At 31.0% G+C, this 20,604-nt stretch overlaps 1 protein-coding gene across 1 annotated transcript; it reads left to right on the top strand.

Moving 5' to 3' along the window:
- The first annotated feature begins 3,521 nt into the window (after positions 1-3,521).
- On the top strand, positions 3,522-4,433 carry LOC149496311 (uncharacterized). Its single transcript, XM_089721322.1, has 2 exons — positions 3,522-3,838; positions 3,944-4,433. The coding sequence occupies exons 1-2, from the start codon at positions 3,522-3,524 to the stop codon at positions 4,431-4,433; spliced, it is 807 nt and encodes a 268-aa protein (XP_089577448.1).
- Positions 4,434-20,604: the final 16,171 nt, after the last annotated feature.

Genomic DNA, 20,604 nt, shown 5'->3' with positions numbered 1-20,604 from the left:
AAATATTTTTTTTTCTGGTCAACTGACATAAAATTATGGGATTAGCAGTACACTAAATCTCATAGAGGTGTGTATGAGATTGTGGGAATCTCACTCATTCTCCAAAATCATTCCAAATTTTCCGTTCTAAGAAAATTCAATTGACTTGCAGTGATTTAACTTCCATCTCATAAATTTGATCTTTTTTATTTTTAATTTTTTCATAACATCAATCACTTATTAAGCTGATAATGGTATGAAAGAATAATACATGTATTTCTTTTAAATACAAAATGGACAATCAATTAAATAAATTTTTTAACATAAATTTTCTCTATTTGTTAAGTAAATATTTCTAAATAATTTTTTTGTCAAAAAGAAAAATAAAAGATTAATTAAGATGAGGTTGGAAATTATTTCAAGTGAGTATGAAAATTTAAATTAGTTTAAAGGTAATACTAACAAAGAAACTAAAAATTCATAAAGACATATGTAAAACTGAATTGTTTTAGGTTTTGATTATTTATTAGAAATATGAAACGGTTTTTAATTTTTGATTATTTATATTTTGAAAACTATTTTATTTAAAAAATTTTTTTTTCGGTTCACAATATGAAAAATTGTTCCAATTATCAAATATATGTTATTAAATCATTACTAATAAATTTTTTAAAAATCCAAAGTTTCAAATGAAATAATTTAAAATATTTTATAATTTAATTTTAAAATTTGAATGTTACAGTAACTATTGATTATTATGTTGAATAAAAATATAATATCCAAATATTATAATAGATAAATAATACTAAATAACATTAGATTTATAGATATAAAGAAAATAATGTTTATTTATATAGACAGAGAAAATGACCGTTAATATTTGTTTAGGAATCCAATATCTTTTAATATATATATATATATATATATATATATATATATATATATATTTATTATTATTATTATTATTATTATGTATTATCGAGATAGCACGAGACAATATATATATATGAACGAAAAAAAGCTTCAGTTTTTAATGTCCCAATATATTAGAATGGGACTATAAATTATATTATCGGCCTCACCCGATCCATACCCCTAAAGATATTATGAATCATGTGATAGACGGTTAATTAGTTATTAATATAACGTTGGCCTGACTAACCCATTTGCTACATTTAAGATTTTCTCTTTTATAAGTCCCATCCCATTTGAATCTCTTTATTCCTATCTTTTTTTTAAGCATTGAAAAAGAAGTTATTGATGAAATTGGGAAAGTATTTTTAGAGAATTTCACTTTTAAAATTATATGGAAAATTGTTGAAAATTTATAATTAATTAGCTTATTTTAACACCAAAACAAAGAATTGTCAATTTTGTTTGATAGACAAACAAACATGACGAAGCTCCAGTTATGTTTTGCTGTATTTATAAGTTCATAGAAATTCATTATGCATTGGCTAGTTTAATTAGGTGTTGGTGGTCATGTTATGTAAGATGATGTAAATTTAAGGCGAAATGCATAAATTCACCTCTAACTATATATATAAAAATTTACAGCATCTTCAATTTTCAGTTTGATCCGTTGAGTATTTGTATTCATAAAATTACACTTATATATTAAACAGTTTAACTTGCAAAATTTTTTTTATTAAATATTTAAATAACTGAAAATATGTAAAAATTATTATTGCAGAAGTTGTAATAACCACACATTAAAAATCAATATTTTTTATATAAAAGTCAAAACTCAAAATATTATTATTTACGAAGTATATAATATTATCAAAATTCATAATTTTGGAGGGGAAAATAAGTCTCTTATAAAGTTTGAAGTGCCGTATGGATAAAAAATTAGAATTATGGCCACATTTATGCATTAAGCATTAAGCATTAATTTAAGTCTTGTTTATTTACATGATAAAATATATACCACAAAAACACAAAAGTTATAACCCAATAAGGTAGAGCATCTAAGAATTTCAGGTGGCACTGTTTTTTTTTTTTTTTTTCTTTTTTAAGAATATATATATATATATATATATATATATATATATATATATATATATATATATATATATTTTTTTTTTTTAAAGAACTCCATTCGATTTAGGGAATAATAGAGTTTTTGGTTCAAATTGAGTTTTTTCATTCAAATTTAGCAAATTTAGCGAATTATTTAAAAATATTTACTCTTTATAAATTAAAAATATAGAATAGATAAAAATAAAATGCTAAAAAATAAGCCGGATCACGCTAGCTCCACCAGGACCTACCGCCAACCTAGAGTAGTTAGTTGCGGAAGTAAAACTAATCATTATCCATATGTTTGATTTCTTTGGTAAAGAAAATTATTTGTCTGGATAATATTTTTTAGATTTTTGGATATTTAGGATGATGCTCAAGAAAATCACTCAAGGAAAAATATTTTATGATCAAAGGAAAAATAAATCAATTTAAGGAAAATGACTTCCCATTTTAAAAGAGAAAAGCATTTTCTGAACTTTAATAATATCAATGCTCGATTTTTACTCTTATGCTGTTGATGAAAATCTTTCGATTCTCTAATTAATTTAGTGTTGATAATTTTCTAGATTATTTATTTTAAATTTTCTTTAGGTAAAAATATATCGGATTTTTGTGAGTTAAGTTGGAATATTTAGAAAATTGAAATCGTGGGCTTAAAATTTATTTTAATATTAATCCAAAATTAATTAAAGGTTAGTTTAATTTAAATATTAGCACATAGTTAGTCTTATCTCAAAATAAAGAGCTCTAAAATACTAAGGGTTAGCCGAAAATTAAAAAAAGGAGGATATAAAGGAGGTAATACGAACATGAGACTATTGGGCGTTTAATCTAAAAAAAAAAAAAAAGAAAGGAAAAGTGAATAAAAACGTAAAAAAAAGAGCAGTAAATAAAGAAAGAACGTTGAAATCTTTGTGATTAAAGTAAATATTGTGTTTCCTAGTTTAGGTTTATTCCTAATTAGTGTAAAGATTGTGTTTCCTAATTTATGTTTATTCCAATTTAGATTACTTCCTATATTGGAATACTTTTTTGTATATATAGTGGAGTAGAGGTTGAAAAATATAACACAATTGAAAGAAATAAAACATATTCTTTCCTTTAATTTCTGCATGGTATCAGAGCCATTGCCGTGAATTTTTCGGCAACGGTTTCAGTTTGCAAAGTGGTCTGAGATAGACACAGCACTGCCGAAAGTGGGAGTTGGTCGTCACCGCCTGTCTCAGAAGGAAGAACGACCGCCGATCGGCACTCCGTCCAAACCACGTTGTCGTCCGACCACGTGCGTGTGCACACTCGCCTCCAAAAGATTCTGACTGTTCTTCACGAGCCGGCGCATGTGGCTGTTTTCGGCGAGCTCCGTCGACGATTCTTGTTTTGGTGACCTCGACTCGGTGTGGCGACTCAGACCTACTAGTTCTTCAGCACCAGTTTTGCCTTTTTTGGAATTTTTTTCCTTTTCCACCACCGCTGTTGCCTTTTTTTACCACTGCTGCTGTTTAAATTTTTTTTAAGATATGGTTGACGGAAAGAAGGTAGATATGGTTTTTCACTCAGAGAGCCCCTCACTTCAGATTAGCCCGGTGAAGTTAGATGGAACAAACTACCTGGCTTGGTCTCAGTCTTGTTTATTATTCATTGAAGCTAGAGGTTTGCAGGGATACCTTGATGGTAGAGCAACTAAACCAGTTTCAACAGATCCGACCTTTAACAAGTGGAAATCCGAGAATTCTCTTATTATGTCTTGGTTAATAAATTTCATGCAGCCAACTATTTTCCGAGGATATTTGCTTCTTGATACAGCTAAGAAGATGTCGGATGCTGCTTCAAAGATGTATTCACAAACTGGAAACTAAGCTCAGAGGTATGAATTACGATAGAAAGTTCATGAAACCAAGCAAGGAGATTTGACTATCGCTCAATATTTTGCTGAACTTAGTGGGTTATGGCAGGAACTGGATTATTATCAAGACTTTCAAGTAAGATGTATTGATGATGCAACTCAAATTCAGAAGTTGATTAAAGTAGAATGTGTGTATGATTTTCTGGCTGGCCTAAATAACGAGTATGATCAAATTCGAGTCCAAGTTCTTGGACGAGATCCTTTTCCATCCTTACAACAAGCATACTCATTTGTACAGCAAGAGGAGACTAGGAGGAACGCTATGGTTCACCGATCTACCATTGACAAAGTAGGGTTGATTGCTAATTCTTCAAGAGAACATATCCAGGTTGCAAAGAGCGGTTCTTCAGATAGAGGTCAATTATTTTGTGACTATTGCGGTAAGAACATGCACACTAAGGAGTTCTGCTGGAAATTACATGGACGCCCAACTAAAGGGCGTGGAGGAAAGCGAGTCAGTTCTTCTAGACCATATGCACACATATATGATAGTGGAGCTTTATCTGAGGAACCATCTACTGCTTGAAGCTTTTCTAATAAGGAGATTCAATCCCTAAAACGATTATTGTCACAGTTTGATTCGTCCTCAACTCAGACTGCAACCTCTAATTTTGTTAATTCAGGTAATTCTTTCCTTACCTTTCTTGCAAAAATTGCAAAACCCTCTTGGGTTATAGATTCAAGAGCAAATAAACATACAACAGGCTCTATAAAACATTTCCTCACATATTCTAAGTATCAAGGCACAGACAAAATTCGCATTACGGATGGCTCCCTAGTACTAATTACTGGCACAAGTTCTATTGACTGTACTTCCAATATTAAACTCTCCCCTGTTCTTCATGTTCCTAGATTTCCTATTAATCTGTTATCTGTTAGCTTAATCACAAAAGAACTTAATTGCAAAGTAACTTTTTACCCTCATTGTATATTTCAGGAACTGAATACGGGGAGAACAATTGGCAGTGGTAGCTTGCGCGATGGACTATATCTGTTGGATGACGTTTGTCATTTTTCAAATTCGGGTGCCAGTCAAGCTTTGTTAGGAACTTCTAGAAATTCTTCCCATGAAGTTATTCAATGGCATAGGAGATTAGGACATCCCTCTTTTTCTGTTTTAAGACGTTTATGTCCCACTTTGTTTGCTAAATGTGATTTTAATTCATTAGTATGTGATGCTTGTGAACTTGCCAAACACACCAAGCATTCTTATTCTCCAATTAATAATAAGAATTTAATTCCTTGTGCTACTATTCATTCTGATGTTTGGGGTCCTAATAAAACTGTCTCTCTTTCTGGTTATAAAGGGTTTGTGACCTTTATTGATTGTTGCACTAGATTGACTTGGGTTTATTTGATGAAAACAAAAAATGAAGTTTTTTCGTATTTTCATAACTTCCATAAAATGATTTGTACTCAGTTTGATGCACATGTTAAAATCCTAAGAACTGATAATGGTACTGAATACATGAATGCAGTCTTTCGTACCTATTTAGATTCTAATGGTATTATACATCAGACTAGTTGTGTCAATACTAGTGCTCAAAATGGAGTAGCGGAAAGGAAAAATAGATATTTACTGGAAGTAGCTAGGTCCCTTATGTTCACTATGAATCTTCCCAAACCATATTGGGGGGATGCTATTTTGACTGTTGCTTACCTTATCAATCGTATGCCTCTTAGTACTTTATATTTTAAAACTCCATTAGAGGTTCTTCAAGGAAAAAACTCTTATATTGTACCTCCTAAAGTCTTTTGTTGTGTTTGCTTTGTTCACCAGAATGGTCTAAGCAAATTAGATCCTAGAGCCTTGAAGTGTGTGTTTGTTGGTTACTCTACTACTCAAAAAGGATACAAGTGTTATCATACTTCTTCTAGGAAATACTTTGTGAGTATGGATGTTACCTTTCGGGAGTTTGAATCTTATTTTCCTTCCCAGTCACCTCTTCAGGGGGAGAAATATGAGATGGAAGAGGTGGTGGATGACATTTCTTTCCAGGGGGAGATTCCTGTAGACATAGATAGTAAAAGAGAGCAACCACTCAAATCTCTAGGAAGATTGGATAGACCTAATTTGAAAACCTACACACGGCGGACTAATACAGATATGACTATGGAGCATGAGACCTTTGATCAACCGTCCTCTCCAATTTCAGTCCCTGAAGGTACAGAAGAACAAGAACTTGGTGAGTCTTCTTTAATTTCTGTTGATTCTGATCCTAATCTTAATTCTAGTTCTTTTGACAATGACCTTGATATTCCTATTACTCTTAGAAAAGGAGTTAGAACATGCACTAAACATCCCATCTCCCATTTTATCTCCTATAATGCTATGTCCCCTTCCTATAGAGCCTTTGTTTTATCTGTTTCTTTTGTTTTTATACTGTAGGATTGGCAAGAGGCATTACAGGACTTAAATGGTTGAGGAGATGAGAGCTTTGGCAAAAAACGAGACATGGGATCTTGTAACTCCTCCACCAGGAAAGAAGCCAGTTGGATGTAAATGGGTGTTCACAGTTAAACATAGGGCAGATGGTTCAATTGAGAGGTACAAGGCTAGATTGGTAGGCAGAGGATTCAGTCAGACCTATGGAGTTGATTATTAGAAACATTTGCCTCTGTAGCCAATATGAACACAATCAGAATTTTGTTATCTTGTGCAGTCAATCTTGATTGGGAGTTACATCAATTTGATGTCAAAAATGTTTTTCTACATGGTGATTTAAAAGCAGAGGTGTATATAGAGATTTCTCCTGGATTTGATGATGACAAAACCAGAGGAAAAGTTTGCAAGCTGAAGAAGTCATTATATGGGCTGAAACAATCACCAAGAGCATGGTTCGAAAGGTTTAGTAAAGCTATGCTTTCTTTTGGGTATATTCAGAGTGATGCTGATCATACTTTGTTCATTAAACATCATGAAGGTAAGATCACATTGCTTATTGTTTATGTTGATGATATAGTGATGACTGGAAATAATGAAGAAGAAATGACTCACTCGAGAAATTTGTTAGCTAGGGAGTTTGAGATTAAGGATTTGGGAAAGTTGAGATATTTCCTTGGGATAGAAGTTGCTAGGTCAGAAAAAGGGATTTTTATTTCTCAAAGAAAGTACATCCTTGATCTCCTTAAATAAACTGGTATATTGGCATGTAAACCTTCAGAATCACCTATTGAAGCCAATCATAAGCTTCAAGCTGGAGTGGGAAGTTCAGTTGATGTTGGCAGGTATCAAAGATTGGTCGGGAGATTAATTTACCTTGCCCATACTAGACCAGATATTGCCTATGCTGTGAGTTTAGTGAGTCAGTACATGCATGACCCTCGGGAGTCTCACTTAGAAGTAGTGCATCGGATTCTAAGATATTTAAAATCAGCTCCAGGTAGAGGACTTTTATTTTCTAAACATGGCCATTTAACAATAACAGGCTATACAGATGCGGATTGGGCTGTTCCCTTGATGACAGGAGATCAACCTCAGGTTATTGTGTTTTTATTGGAGGAAACCTGGTCACATGGAGTAGCAAGAAGCAGGCTGTTGTTGCAAGGTCCAGTGCAAAAGCTGAATATAGAGCTATGGCATAGGGAATTTGTGAACTTCTATGGTTGCGCAGATTAATGGAAGAGTTAAAGTTGGTTGAAACAACAAATATATCCTTATTTTGTGATAGTAAAGTAGCCATCAATATTATGAACAATCCAGTCCAGCATGATCGAACTAAGCACATAGAGATTGATCGTCACTTTATAAAAGAGAAGATAGTTGAAGGTTTTATAAGTGTCTCCTATACAGCTTCAAAAGAGCAACTAGCTGATGTTTTCACAAAGAGTTTGCATAGCAAGTTGTTTCATCCTTTAGTTTGCAAGTTGGGCATGAGTAATATCTATGCAATAACTTGAGGGGGAGTGTTGAAATCTTTGTGATTAAGGTAAATATTGTGTTTCCCAGTTTAGGTTTATTCCTAATTAGTGTAAAGATTGTGTTTCCTAGTTTAGGTTTATTCCTATTTAGATTACTTCCTATATTGGAATAATTTTTTTGTATATATATAGTGGAGTAGAGGTTGAAAAAACTAACACAATTGAAAGAAATAAAACATATTTTTTCTTTTAATTTCTACAAAGAAAAAGAGGCAATTACGTCAAAAAGAAGAGAACTCCTAAATACGAAGAAGGGATCGTATCAAGGACAATCAATCAACAAAAATCAATTTGCGAATCGAAACATGTAAAGAAAATTTGTTAAACCAAAAGCATCAATGCATCTACAATCTATTCTATTTTTTTCCCATTTTCATCTATAATTTATGAAAATTCGATTGTATTAGTCAAAATAGTTCATGAGTCATGACTATAATTTATACCTTGTAAGTGTTTAGATTCAGAGTGTTCAAACTCAAAAATCCTAAACAAAAGGTATTTTATTCTCTTAAGTAGTTTTGATAGAGTTACTTGATATCATTTAATTTTTTTTGTTTAAATCTAGTTATTTTATGCAGATAATTTTTTTGTAATTTATATTTTATTATAATTTTATATGAATTATTAAGTATTGACTTAATTAATTTATGTCTAAAATTTATTTATTGAATTAAATTTTAAATTACATAAACCTAATATTTAATTATAATTTATTTATTTAAATAGTTTAATAAAAAAATAAAATTAATTATATTGAAAATCCTAATACCATATGTATTATGATTTATTTATTTAAATTATTTAAGTAAATAAATATAATAATTATGACCTAGAGCTTTCATATAAATAGGTTCAAGAAACAGTCTAAAGGTTAGTAGCCAACAATATAGAAACACATAATGTAATATAGATAGCACCATCATACTCTATGTTATCTCAAGTCTCTATAAGGTTTTAGAGTTTTTTGATTGTTTGTTTGTATGGATGCTGTTAGAGGTCGTACAATTAAACGGCTTGTGGTTAAACAAATTTTATTAATCATTTAAAAGAATCTCTGTTGGTAGAATAATTTGCTATAATTATTTTATTTCATTACATTTTATCAGATGTTCAAACCCAACACATATAAGACCTCATAATATATCTGCGAGCAAATAACCAAAATTAGAAATAGCCATAAGTAGGAGTTAACCGTGTGAGTAGTGTTATATAATTTACATCATCCATGTGTGTTGCATTCTTAGGTAAATAATTTATATGTCATCACATGCATACATATAGAAATAACATTTCGGTGCGAATGTGATAATTGTACTTGGACATATAAATATATATGAATGTGAATGTGATTTTATATAGGTCAGGTCCATCAACCTAGAACAATAGTTGGCTCATTGAGTGCACATGACGAGGGCCTGGAGATGGATTATTGTTAATCATCAAATTAAATTAAAATTTTTTTTGTCTCTATTTTAAAAATTTTATTATTGTTAGGCATCTTTGCTATAAGTAGAAATATTTTGAAAGTTCTTTCTTTCTACCGTATATAATACTAGTTGTATACTTAACCTTTTAGGAACTGCATGTTATCTAATTCTAAATCTAATTCTAATTCTAATCCATCAGTTATATATAGCTAGCCTTCTTTAAACAAGTCTTATATTAAAGCATGTGCATTTGAACATTTTTAAAAAAGTTGCTATCTTGTTAGTTTTGCTGTCGTATCTATTTGAATTTGTCAAGTTCTTTTGCCATTGTTTTGTTGGCATGACTAGCTATCGGCTTAATTAGCTTAGTTAGCTTTCCACAAGCCAATTTAACTATATCAAAATAAATAAATAAAAAATAATAATTTATTATTTTTAGTATTCTATCTGCCACAATTAAATCTTCTAGAGGATGGTCCCTCACCTATTCTTAATTTTATTTTTGTATAAATAGACTTGAAGGAAAGTAATATATCTGCTTACTTTTACTTTTTAATTAATTAACTTATTCTTTTATTAGAATATATAATATATTATATTGTTACTCATAATTGTTTTTTTGGTAATAGTTAATAATGGAGAGACTTTAAAAGACAAGTTCCTTTTAATTCTTCATCACAAAAAAGAATTACTTTCAACTTCAAGAACGAGGTTGATCTTAATTCACTTGAAGCTGATCCACCATTAAGAAAAAGAATTTTTACTTTTCATCCGAATGATTAAGATGAAATAAGGAGAGCATAGTTACAAAGAGGTCCTTGCCAACTACGCAATCACAATTTTCTCTAAAGAAGTATAGATGGAGTTTGTCATATATTTAATCCTTCTTGGTTTGATGATTTTCAATATTTATTAGCATATGGTATAAAGAATATGCGATTTTTTGCTTGTGTTGTCATTTATTTGTTAAAAAACTCGCCGGAGGTGACTCTTTTATCAAGGGAGAATCTAGGAAATGGAAAATGGAATAAAAAAGAAAGATTGACTTTACATATTGGTAATTGTAATAGTACACAAATCTAAGCTATTATAAAATATGAAAATTTGATGAAAAGTAATCCATAGTAGCTATCATTTCATAAATAACATGAGCAAGAAAATACATCAATTGATTGTTCAAGATTTTTAGTTACGACAAAGATTGTTATTTTAGGGTCATGATCAGTATGAATACTCAAGTAATAAAGGAAAATTTCTTGAACTTTTATAATAGTATACTAATCGAAATCAAAATGTGAGAAATGTTGTGTTAGAAAATGCTCTACGAAATTAACAAATGATTGCATCTTTCATTCAAAAGGACATTGTTTATGCTTGTGCTAGAGAAACTACTAAATCCATCATTGATGATCTTGGTGATGATTTATTTGGGATATTGGTTGATGAGTCCCGTGATATATCTTATAGAGAATAAATGCTCTAATTTTGGGTTATGTTGATAAAGAGGGGAATTGTAATAGAGTGATTTATTAGTCTTATTCATGTGGTTGATACTTATGCTTTGTATTGAAGGGAGCAATAAGGAAGTTAAGTCAGCATATTCTATTCATTATTTTGCATATCAACTTCAATTAACACTTGCAGTTACAAAAAATAATGATGATGTCATTTGGTTATTTAACTTAGTAGATAATTGTTGAATGTTGTTGGTGCTTCTTGCAAGTGTAGAGATATTCTTAAGGAGAAACAAGTTGAAAAAGTTAAACAAGCACTGAATAATGGTGAATTTCAAATTGGACCGACTTAAATCAGGAAACTGGACTTAAAAAATCAAGGGATACTCATAAGGGATCTCATTATATGTCACTTTTGAGATTGATTACTATGTTTCTTCTATTATTGATGTGCTTTATATTATCGCTACTGATGTGCTTCATTCTGATTAAAGAGTTCAGGCATAAATTCTTGATTCATTACAATCTTTTTAATTTTCTCTTATCTTACATTTGATGCAAAGGATATTAGGGATTACAAATGAGTTGCATGTGGCTTTTACAAAGAAAAAAAAATGTTAATGTCAGGACACTTGTTTAATTAGCAAAGCAGCAGTTGTAGTGAATGAGAGAAGAAAATGGGAATCTCATTTAGATTGTATTACTTCATTTCGTGAAAACAATGATATATGGATTCCTAATATGGATGACTTATATTTTCCTTAAGAAAGATCAAGACATAACTGTTCCATAGGTGATAAATTTACATCACTTATGGTTGAGTTATTTTATGTAATCATAAACTTTTAAGCTTAATGACCGTTTCAATGAGGTTAACACTGAATTGCTTATCTGTGTGGCTTGCTTGAATGCAACTAATTCTTTCTCTTCTTTTGACATAAAAATGTTGGTTAGTTTAGCTCAATTTTATCTCTATAGAGTTTTCAGATGTTGACTTTCTGGCAATTGAAAATTACCTCAGTAACTTTATTTTTGATATGCATCAAGATGATAGGTTACATGAATTAAATTAGCTCATTGATCTTTTCAAAAAATTAGTCGAGATAAAGAAGCATATTGTGGATCCACAAATTTATATACTTTTAAAAGTTGCTCTCATTTTACTTGTCGCTATTGCTACTATGAAACGAGCTTTCGTAGCAATGAATTTTATCAAGACAAACTTGTAAATAGTATGTTTGATCAGTTAATGAATGAATTTTTAGTTAGTTATATAGAAAAATATGTATTTGATAGTTTAAATAATCATGTAATTCTTAATAATTTTCAGGATAATATACCCCGTCGTATTCAATTGTAAAAATTCAAATATTATAATTTAGATAAGTATTTAATATATTATTTTATTATTTACTTATCCATTTATTTATTTATTATATGTTGACCCAGGGAAATTTTTTTTCTAAATTCGCAAATGGTAGACCATATGCTTAATTGTGCATGGTCCTTTAGATTGGGACACTATAAATCAATTACCATTTATTATGATTATTTGAACTGTTATACTTGTTGTTGATGTTTTTTGATTTGCATAATATTTGTTCATTCACAAATATTTGAATGGTTAAATTTAGTGTATAATTTCATTTCGTGTGATTTTGTGGATTAGATAGTTATCTAACTATATTCATTGAATTGTGATTATGATTTCATTTCATTTCTAGTTTTTTGGTCCTTTTAATCTTATTTCCTTAGCAATCAATGGTTATATGAGAACGTGAAAATAGCCAATGTTGAAATATTCTTCATTCCACTTCAAGTTTTACTTTGGCCTTTTTTTTGTTCCATTTCAAATGTCAACCTTCTTTTTATTAATAAATACTCCCTCCGATTCATTTATATAAACAAAGTTTCCATTTTTGGCATTCCAATTATATAAATAAAAATACTTAATTTGGACTATGGCCAAAGTGTAAAGTCTAAATTACCATTGATTTGCATTGTTTAGAGTACCAACCTTTTAGAAAAACAAGAAAGTGGTAGATAAAGTTTAAATATTACATTAAATATGATTGGCTTACTAATGCATAGCTGTATTATCTTTCTCTCTCTGTTTCAAGCAAAATAGCATGCAGTTTTGATGTTTGGTGATCATATTTTATGACAAAATAATTGAGTAAAAAAATTATAAAAAAAGAGCATGAGTTTAATTATTAAAGATACATCACATTTAGTAGTTGTTTAATTGCATTCGAGTGTGGCATAATGTCCCATCTTTTTAACATTATGTGCACAATTGTTAGAGATATGCTCAGTTCATGTGCTAGTGATTATTGGTTCATTCGATGTTTGAGTGGTATTTCTTTAATTTTGTCAACTGGAATTACAACACGCGTCTTACCTCTATTCGAAGGACACTTCGTCCCATTTGTAACTAGTGCACCATTCTTTGCAATATGCCAAACTTTGTAAATTGGCCTTTTTCAAATAGATAATGTGCGCACAAATTTCTTGATAGAGCGCAAATTTAATACTCCTTGCATTTCAGAAAAAAAAATATATTTTTCACTAAATTTTTTGTTTGTTCTATCATATTCTTTTTCTTTGCTCCTTTCTTCATACCAGCAATCATGTCAGAAGGCATTATGTGAATCCAAGCTCCTCATCACGATTCAATGATTGTGTATTTTCTTCTACATTTAAATCAATCAAGTCCAAAGGACCAACAGTCGAAGTTGCACATTTTCTGAAGTTATGGGCGAATCAGGAGATTGCAGGTTTAGATCAAAAGGATGTGACATGGTTGTAGGAACTGGACTTTTCAATTTTTTGTTGTAGTTCATGTGCCATTCTAGCAATCACGCTAGAAGGACATTATGTGAAGTCAAGCTCTTCATCATGATTCGGTGATCGTGTTGCATTTAAATCAATCAAGTCTAAGGGACCAACAGTTGAAGTTGCACATTTTCAGAAGTTATAGGCGAATCAGGAGATTGCAGGTTCAAAACAAAGGGATGTGACATGGTTATAGGAAGTTGACTTTTGGATATTTTTCCTGTAGTTTGTGTACAATTTCTTGGTATTGAATTGTCGTTATTTATAATTTGAAGAGACAATTGATGTTATTAGAAAAAATTTGACTCTAAAAAGGTTATTTGCACATACTTTCTTTACTAAGCGTTCACATTTTTTAAACAAAAATTAAACTTTCATTTTCCACCAAAATTGTTGCGCTAAAAATAGGAAGGCCAAATTTAAAAATTTGGTTAGGAGGTAAAACTTGGCGTTAATTAGGAGAAATGGGTGAGATTTTCTGTGATTCATCCTTTAATTATGGGTATAGGTCATTAATTGTGTTTATGAGAATAAATCGACATCACATATTTGACTTTCAAAATAAACATTCAATTAATGCAATATTGGGGGCAAAATAGGAAAGATTTGGCCAAAAATTATAGTCTAACTGATTCCTTAATCCCTGTGCAAAGTTAGTAGTGTCTAATATAAATGAATCAGAGGAAATATTTTCCAATCTACCCTTATTTAAGTTGCATTGGAAAAGATAACTTCATTAAATATATTACTATTTTTTATAAAAATAGTAAATTTGAAACAACCCGTAATTTTATTTTCAAAACTTTAGAATTTTATTAAATCAAAAATCTGAATTTTTGACGGTATGGACCGTAAAACAGTGAACAATTCTAATTTGAGCCCAAAAGTTTCACGAGTTGGGCCCAAGCCCAAATAAAATGTCGAAAAGAAATTTGAATCGTAAACAGTTAAATTTTCAAGTAATAATATGAAAGTCCAGCAATTAATCTATTATGTATATATATAAATTAATTTTCCTAAAAATCAAATATGATTACTAACTATATTTTTAGTTTTATTTAGTTAATGGAGGATATATTATGAAACCTAATTAAAATAAGTAAAATAAATTGAACCGGATCTGAAAAATCAAGTGAAAACCTGCGAACCAAGCAAAAATCAAGTCAAACCATTGGTTTGGACCAAACCGGTTTGAATCGAACCGGAATGGCCTAGAATTTGCTAGAAACCGCCTTTCTTTTTTTTTCTTTTTTTTTCTTTTTCTTTCTCTCCTTCTTCTTCTCAGCACGTTCTCCTCTCTGCCTCTTCTCCGATCTCCGGCCTCCGGCCACCAAAGTCAGCGAGCCATAGCTCTAAATTGAAGAGCACAATGGGAGGAAGCCATCTGTAGTCTCGTTTTGCGGAAACAGAGCTTGAAACGAGAAGGAATCGCGTTAGAAGTAGCGCGACACCGTGCAAAGCTATTTTCCGGCAATTCTCGCCGTTTCCGGTGGACACAGCCGGCGAGGAGACTTTCAAACGACTCTTCTTGACCTTGCGCGTGTCTCCCTCCCTCCAGTTCCGACGATCAAGCTTTGGTGGTGAAATCACCATTGATGGCGGCGCCAAGCTTCGGGTGGCGCCGGTTTAGGCCAAATGGGCCACCGATTTAACAAACGGAGCGTGGACTTGTGTCCTTGACGAAATTTCGATTCTAGGGGTGTACAAATCGCACGTTTCTGGGTCACAATGATTTCCGGCCACCGTGAACGGTGGCCGACGGCGGCACTCCGGCGAGCCTCCGGCGAGGCCCAATGGACAGATTTTTCCTCTCCTCGCTTGGATTGTGGATTCGTCATCCGATTTTCATTCGGTACGCTCTAACACTCAATTCTCAAATTTTTTTTATAGATTTCGAATTGATTAACTAATGAATTAAATAGAGTAATTAAGTAAATTAATTTGAATAATAGGAAATTAGGTTATTAGAATAGCCTATGTATATATATATATATACATATATAGAACATTTTTAGTCTTCTCTAAATAAATTAAATTGATTAACTTGTGGAAATAGCTATAGCCAGATATGTTTAGTTGGTTAGTCTTGAATTTTGGAAGAATGTAATTGCAAATTAGTTTAAACCATTGTCAAATAAATTACATGAGCTATAAACTGAAATTTTTTTTTTTATATGTGTAGGCTAATGTGTTTACTGCATGTTCTATATAATAAATTAGAGCAATTTTAAAATGGCAGCAGCTATATCTCATTATTTCTATAAACCATTGCTTGACATGGATTATAGGATGTTAAGAATCTAAGTTTTGATGGGAAATGAGTGAAATTTGTGTGTATATGTATAAGTCTAAATCAAGGAGAACCTATTGCATTTGGAGGGGGGTAGCTATTGCAGGTAATCGTTGCCATTTTTATACGAACTAACATAGAAATTGTATTTGCGTGGCAAGATGAAGGAAATTTAGGAAGCTTTAGTTATACGTTCAAGTTGTGAGTTGGGTTACCTAGTAGAAGTATTTATGGAATTGAAATCTAATTGAAGCATTGGTTCTTAGTGGCTAGTTTAGAATTTTATTAAATGTTTAAAGATGTTGTTTATAACTTAAGCAAGGATGATGAAATAAAGGTTGAATAAGGAGTTTTATATTAGTTAGAAGCTAATTAACTTAATGGTATAACTTCTGTTTATATGTAGATGTATAACGGATTTTCATTTATTTGTCAATTAGCTAAAGAAGCTGATTATATTTATGTGAAGCAAAGAACGTTCAATAATATTATTGGAACATGTTTGAAGGTTATTATGAGTTGTGAATTAATAGTTGAATGTTGACATTATTATTCGGATGGAGGAAGGGAAAAGTTATCTATTTGATCGCCCGACGGATGGGCTGTGTGCATTGATTGATAAATATATAATATTATTGTGATATTTAAACAGGTAGATAGTCCTATTTTTAGGGGAGATGCTGCCGAAATTTCAATAGAACCTAGACTAGTTTTAATTAATAACATAATTAATAAGTTTACTTGGATTAATTCGATAACTTAATATATGATAAATAGAGTGCTCTAATTATTTATTTATTATTTTTATTATTCATTTAATTATCTAATTATTTATTTATTTCCATTACTACTGTTTATTATTATCATTATTGTTTATTGTTAATGGTATTTATTTTATTTAATTATTTATTTGCATTTGAGAAATGGATGTCTAATTGCGCATTGCATTACGATGTTCAACTGATCAGTATGTTTGCATTTGATTGCAATGTTTGATTATTTGTGCTGTGAATATGTTGTGCTTTGTTTGTGTGGAATTGGGATGAAGTGGACCACCATGGGTTTGTGAGGACGGTCTGTGATATGGATCCGGTTATGATATGATACTTGACCGTCGGCCGGGAAAATGGGAGATCGGCGCCCCCTTGTGCACCTGATGACATACATTATATGGAAATTCACAGGATGGCTTCTTGTAGTTGCGCACCTGATAATCTAGATTTGATTGTAGCCCGCAGGGTGGCCTCCTGTTGTGAGCACTTGATGATCTAGATTGGATGGAGACCACCGAGTTGCCTCCTGTTAATATGGAAAAGAGAAGAGAGAATGGAAAAATAATGAGAGGACTGGTCAGTGAGGATTAGACCAGTTGGCCGTATGGGGGATCGGCTCCCTGGTGCACATGTACGAGAGGGCGAGCCATGTGTGAGGACGGCTCGTTGGGGTTTCAGGTGGCGCCACTGACTAATTTCCACTTGCTTGATTAATTGAAGGTGACATTACTTGTGAGTGCTGGTGATATGCCATTTGTGTGATTGGTTGCGTGAGCACATAACTAGTCGGATGACTAGATTGATATATTTATACATTTGTGTGAATGCATGTGTTGTGCAATAAATATTACTTCTTAGAAAACTCACATGTCTGGTTTATTTTTTTCAGGAAATAAGTTTTTCTTTAATCCGGTTTAGGCTATGTTTCTTCGGCGCAGGGCAACAGAGAAATTTTCCTGGTTCTATGATTATTTCACTATGTAATTATGCGTAAAAAAAAAGCTATGTATACCAAAGAGCTAGTGACTCCGCAGTTGTAGAATTTACACATATTTAGCTGTAAATTTACATAGACAAAATAATTCTGTAAGCCCATATTAGAATGTGATGTATTGTAAATTCGGCTCGAACTATAGAATGCTGTAGAAGATAAGCTTGGGCCGAGAAATAATAAGATATTGAGGTTTATTTTTCATAATAATATGGACTGAATGCTTAAAATTATATTGAGATAATAAATTTTTTTTAGTGTTTCAGGTTTACTACGGGTCTCGGGGGCCTTAAGCTTACCTGGGCCCTAGTGCCGGTCCGGCCCATGGAATTGGGTCGTGACAAAATTGTAGAAGGGTATTTAAGTAAAATTATAGTGAGCTTTTTCTGAAATTAAGGTGAATCAATTATTTTCTTAATGTGTGTACAAAAGGTCACAGTGGATACTTGAAGTGGAATAAAGAGAGTATCTACTCATAGTTTAATTCTTTAGAGTTCCGCAATTACATAAATGTGGGTTGTAGTTAAATTAAATTACCTTGATTATTGCTTGCTAATACTTCCTCTGTTCTCCTTATATGGAGAAAAAATAATTTAAACAAGAACTAGTAATATAATTTGAACAGAATATTTTGGCCATTTTCTTCTTAATTTGCTTCTTTCAAGAGTGTATTCAATGCATATTTTTGCAGACAAAATTAGAAAAAAATGATTGAGATAATTGTGTTACAATCAATCAACAAAATTCCTTAAAACTGAAATCAATCACAAACTTTAAACTTCCCTCTTGACATTAAGTGTTGTGCATTTTAAAAATGTGAAGCTAAAAATTTTTGATTCATGACACAAATCTATACTTCTTAAATATAAATTTTTTGCGCATATTGACAAGGTCTAATTATAAAATATGGTACACAAATTTTTGCTAAAACTAGCATGTTTCTAGATAATTTTATACTATATTATACATCTCTATACAAATTTCACCCAAATTTATGCTAATATGATTAAAGTGTCTATATTATCACCTTTATGTATTAAACAATTGTGTAAGAATATGAACAAATATGTGCATTGTAATTAAAAGTAGAGCACATATTGTGTTGAATAGAGAGAGAATACACCTTTATTTCTGTTTTGGAAATATAAGGATATTAAATGCATAACTCATGTTTTGTCTGCCATTATCTAATTTCTCTCAAAATTAATTTAGAGAACAAAGTTAGGTTAAGGGCATTATAGTCCTTTTCCTCTGACATTCTTCTCAAAGTTTTCAAATCAAGTAAATTTTTTAAATAAAAAAACACCATAATTAGAAAATTTCTCTATATAAATAGAACAAAGAGAGTACTTATGTATATGAAGTAAAAAAGAGATTATATGATGGGGCTAAAGATCAAGACTTAAATAATGTAATCTCTGTTATTCGATGTTTAACAATGAACCTGAGATCTAATTCAAAATAATATTAGATTTGTATGAATGTTTGACAGATTAGGCTTCGAACTTTTAAGATTTCCAATTTATATTAATATAGAAACTATTTCTTCTAATCTGTTTAGAATTAGGATTTATACTTATTATATATAATATTTGTAATACAAAAATAAGTAATGTTTTTTCTTTCACTGCATCGACTGCGTTTGTTCAACAAACGAGGGAGAAAGATAATGAGAATAATGAATATCGATGATGGTGGGTCTTTTGAAAAAATGCCATCAGAAATTAAAGAAGAAAAAAAAAACAAGAATCCAAAGTACTAGAGTTGCTTTTAGGTAAAAAGAAATAGATGAATCCAAGGTACTAGAGTTCCTTCAACGTAAAATTGTTAGATTTTGTGCATATTTGAAAAGGAAGCCATTAAGAGAACTATGAAGGGATGTGATCATTTAGGTGCTTTTGTAACTAATGGGAGAGGCAACAGTGGAAAAGACACATTCATGGGGAAAACTTATAGAAACAAAGAAGAACATAACAATCAATTAGTCGAGAATGAAAATGGAGTTTGGAAAGTGAAGATTGTGCAAAAGAAGAAGAAAAGGAAAGGGAGAGACTTGAAAAGCTAAAGAAGTTGACTAGACTAAGAGAGTAAATTTTAAAAAACTGGGATTAGAGCCACCGCCAAAGGAGTCAACTGACACTAAGAGAGTAAATTTAAAAGAACTAGGGTGAGAGCCACTACCAGACATGCCAGATGAATGGAAGAGGGAAATTATCAGAATAAGAGTACTAAAATCAGTTTAGAGATAATGAAAAAAATATTTAAGATTGATACAAGCACCCATCATGACCATTTTACATATCATTAGTTGCAATATAAAAGATCACAACTTTCTTACAGTGGATGACAGAAGAAAACTAGATTCGCCTGAAAAGACATTTAAGGAGGTTAGACTAATGGAACCATGTGGTTATGAGTTTGAGTTGGTTTTAAGGCGATAGAACTTTCAAATTAAGAAATTCTTTATGTTAGCATTAGCTACTAGTTAGAAGGAAGTTTTAGAAAGAAATTTTACTAAGATGGATGGAATTACCATAATACAACTTTGGTCATTTTGAGATAATAAAGAACTTTGGTTGGCTTAGATTACAATTCCAAAAAAAGTATATCATCATCATGTCATTGATGATGAGAATGGTAGTGGTAATAGCAACAGAGGGAATGACAATGGTGCAAGTTCTATTCACAACAGGCGCAACAGTATTGAGTTTGATCAAGAATAGGATTAAGGTTTCTTTTTTATTTAATTAAAAATAGGATTTTTCTTTATTTAGTTAATATATAGTTAACTTATTGTTTTTATTTTTATAATAATTGATGATGTTAAAGTATAGATATATCTAGAATAAATAAATAAAAAAATAAAAACTACTTTGCCATTAAAGATGGTAGGGAAAATGCAAAAAGGCATCTTTGTATAGGAAAAGGGCATACACCGAACCAAATATATTTTTTTTAACACAAAAATTAACAAAAAAAAGAAGAAAAATTTCTCAAACCTTTGGC

The sequence above is a fragment of the Jatropha curcas genome, chromosome 5 (assembly GCF_041381405.1).
Source record: "Jatropha curcas cultivar XTBG-Jc1 chromosome 5, XTBG_Jcur_1.0, whole genome shotgun sequence".
NCBI lineage: Eukaryota > Viridiplantae > Streptophyta > Magnoliopsida > Malpighiales > Euphorbiaceae > Jatropha > Jatropha curcas.
The sequence above is the reverse complement of the archived record's forward strand: the minus strand, read 5'-3'. Positions and strand labels throughout refer to the sequence as shown.

Bases quoted from the DNA above. Each gene is read 5' to 3' on its own strand.
- LOC149496311 (XM_089721322.1), top strand. From the start codon at position 3,522: ATGGTTGACGGAAAGAAGGTAGATATGGTTTTTCACTCAGAGAGCCCC. The intron at 3,839-3,943 runs GTATTCACAAAC...TGCTGAACTTAG, and splicing joins TCGGATGCTGCTTCAAAGAT to TGGGTTATGGCAGGAACTGG.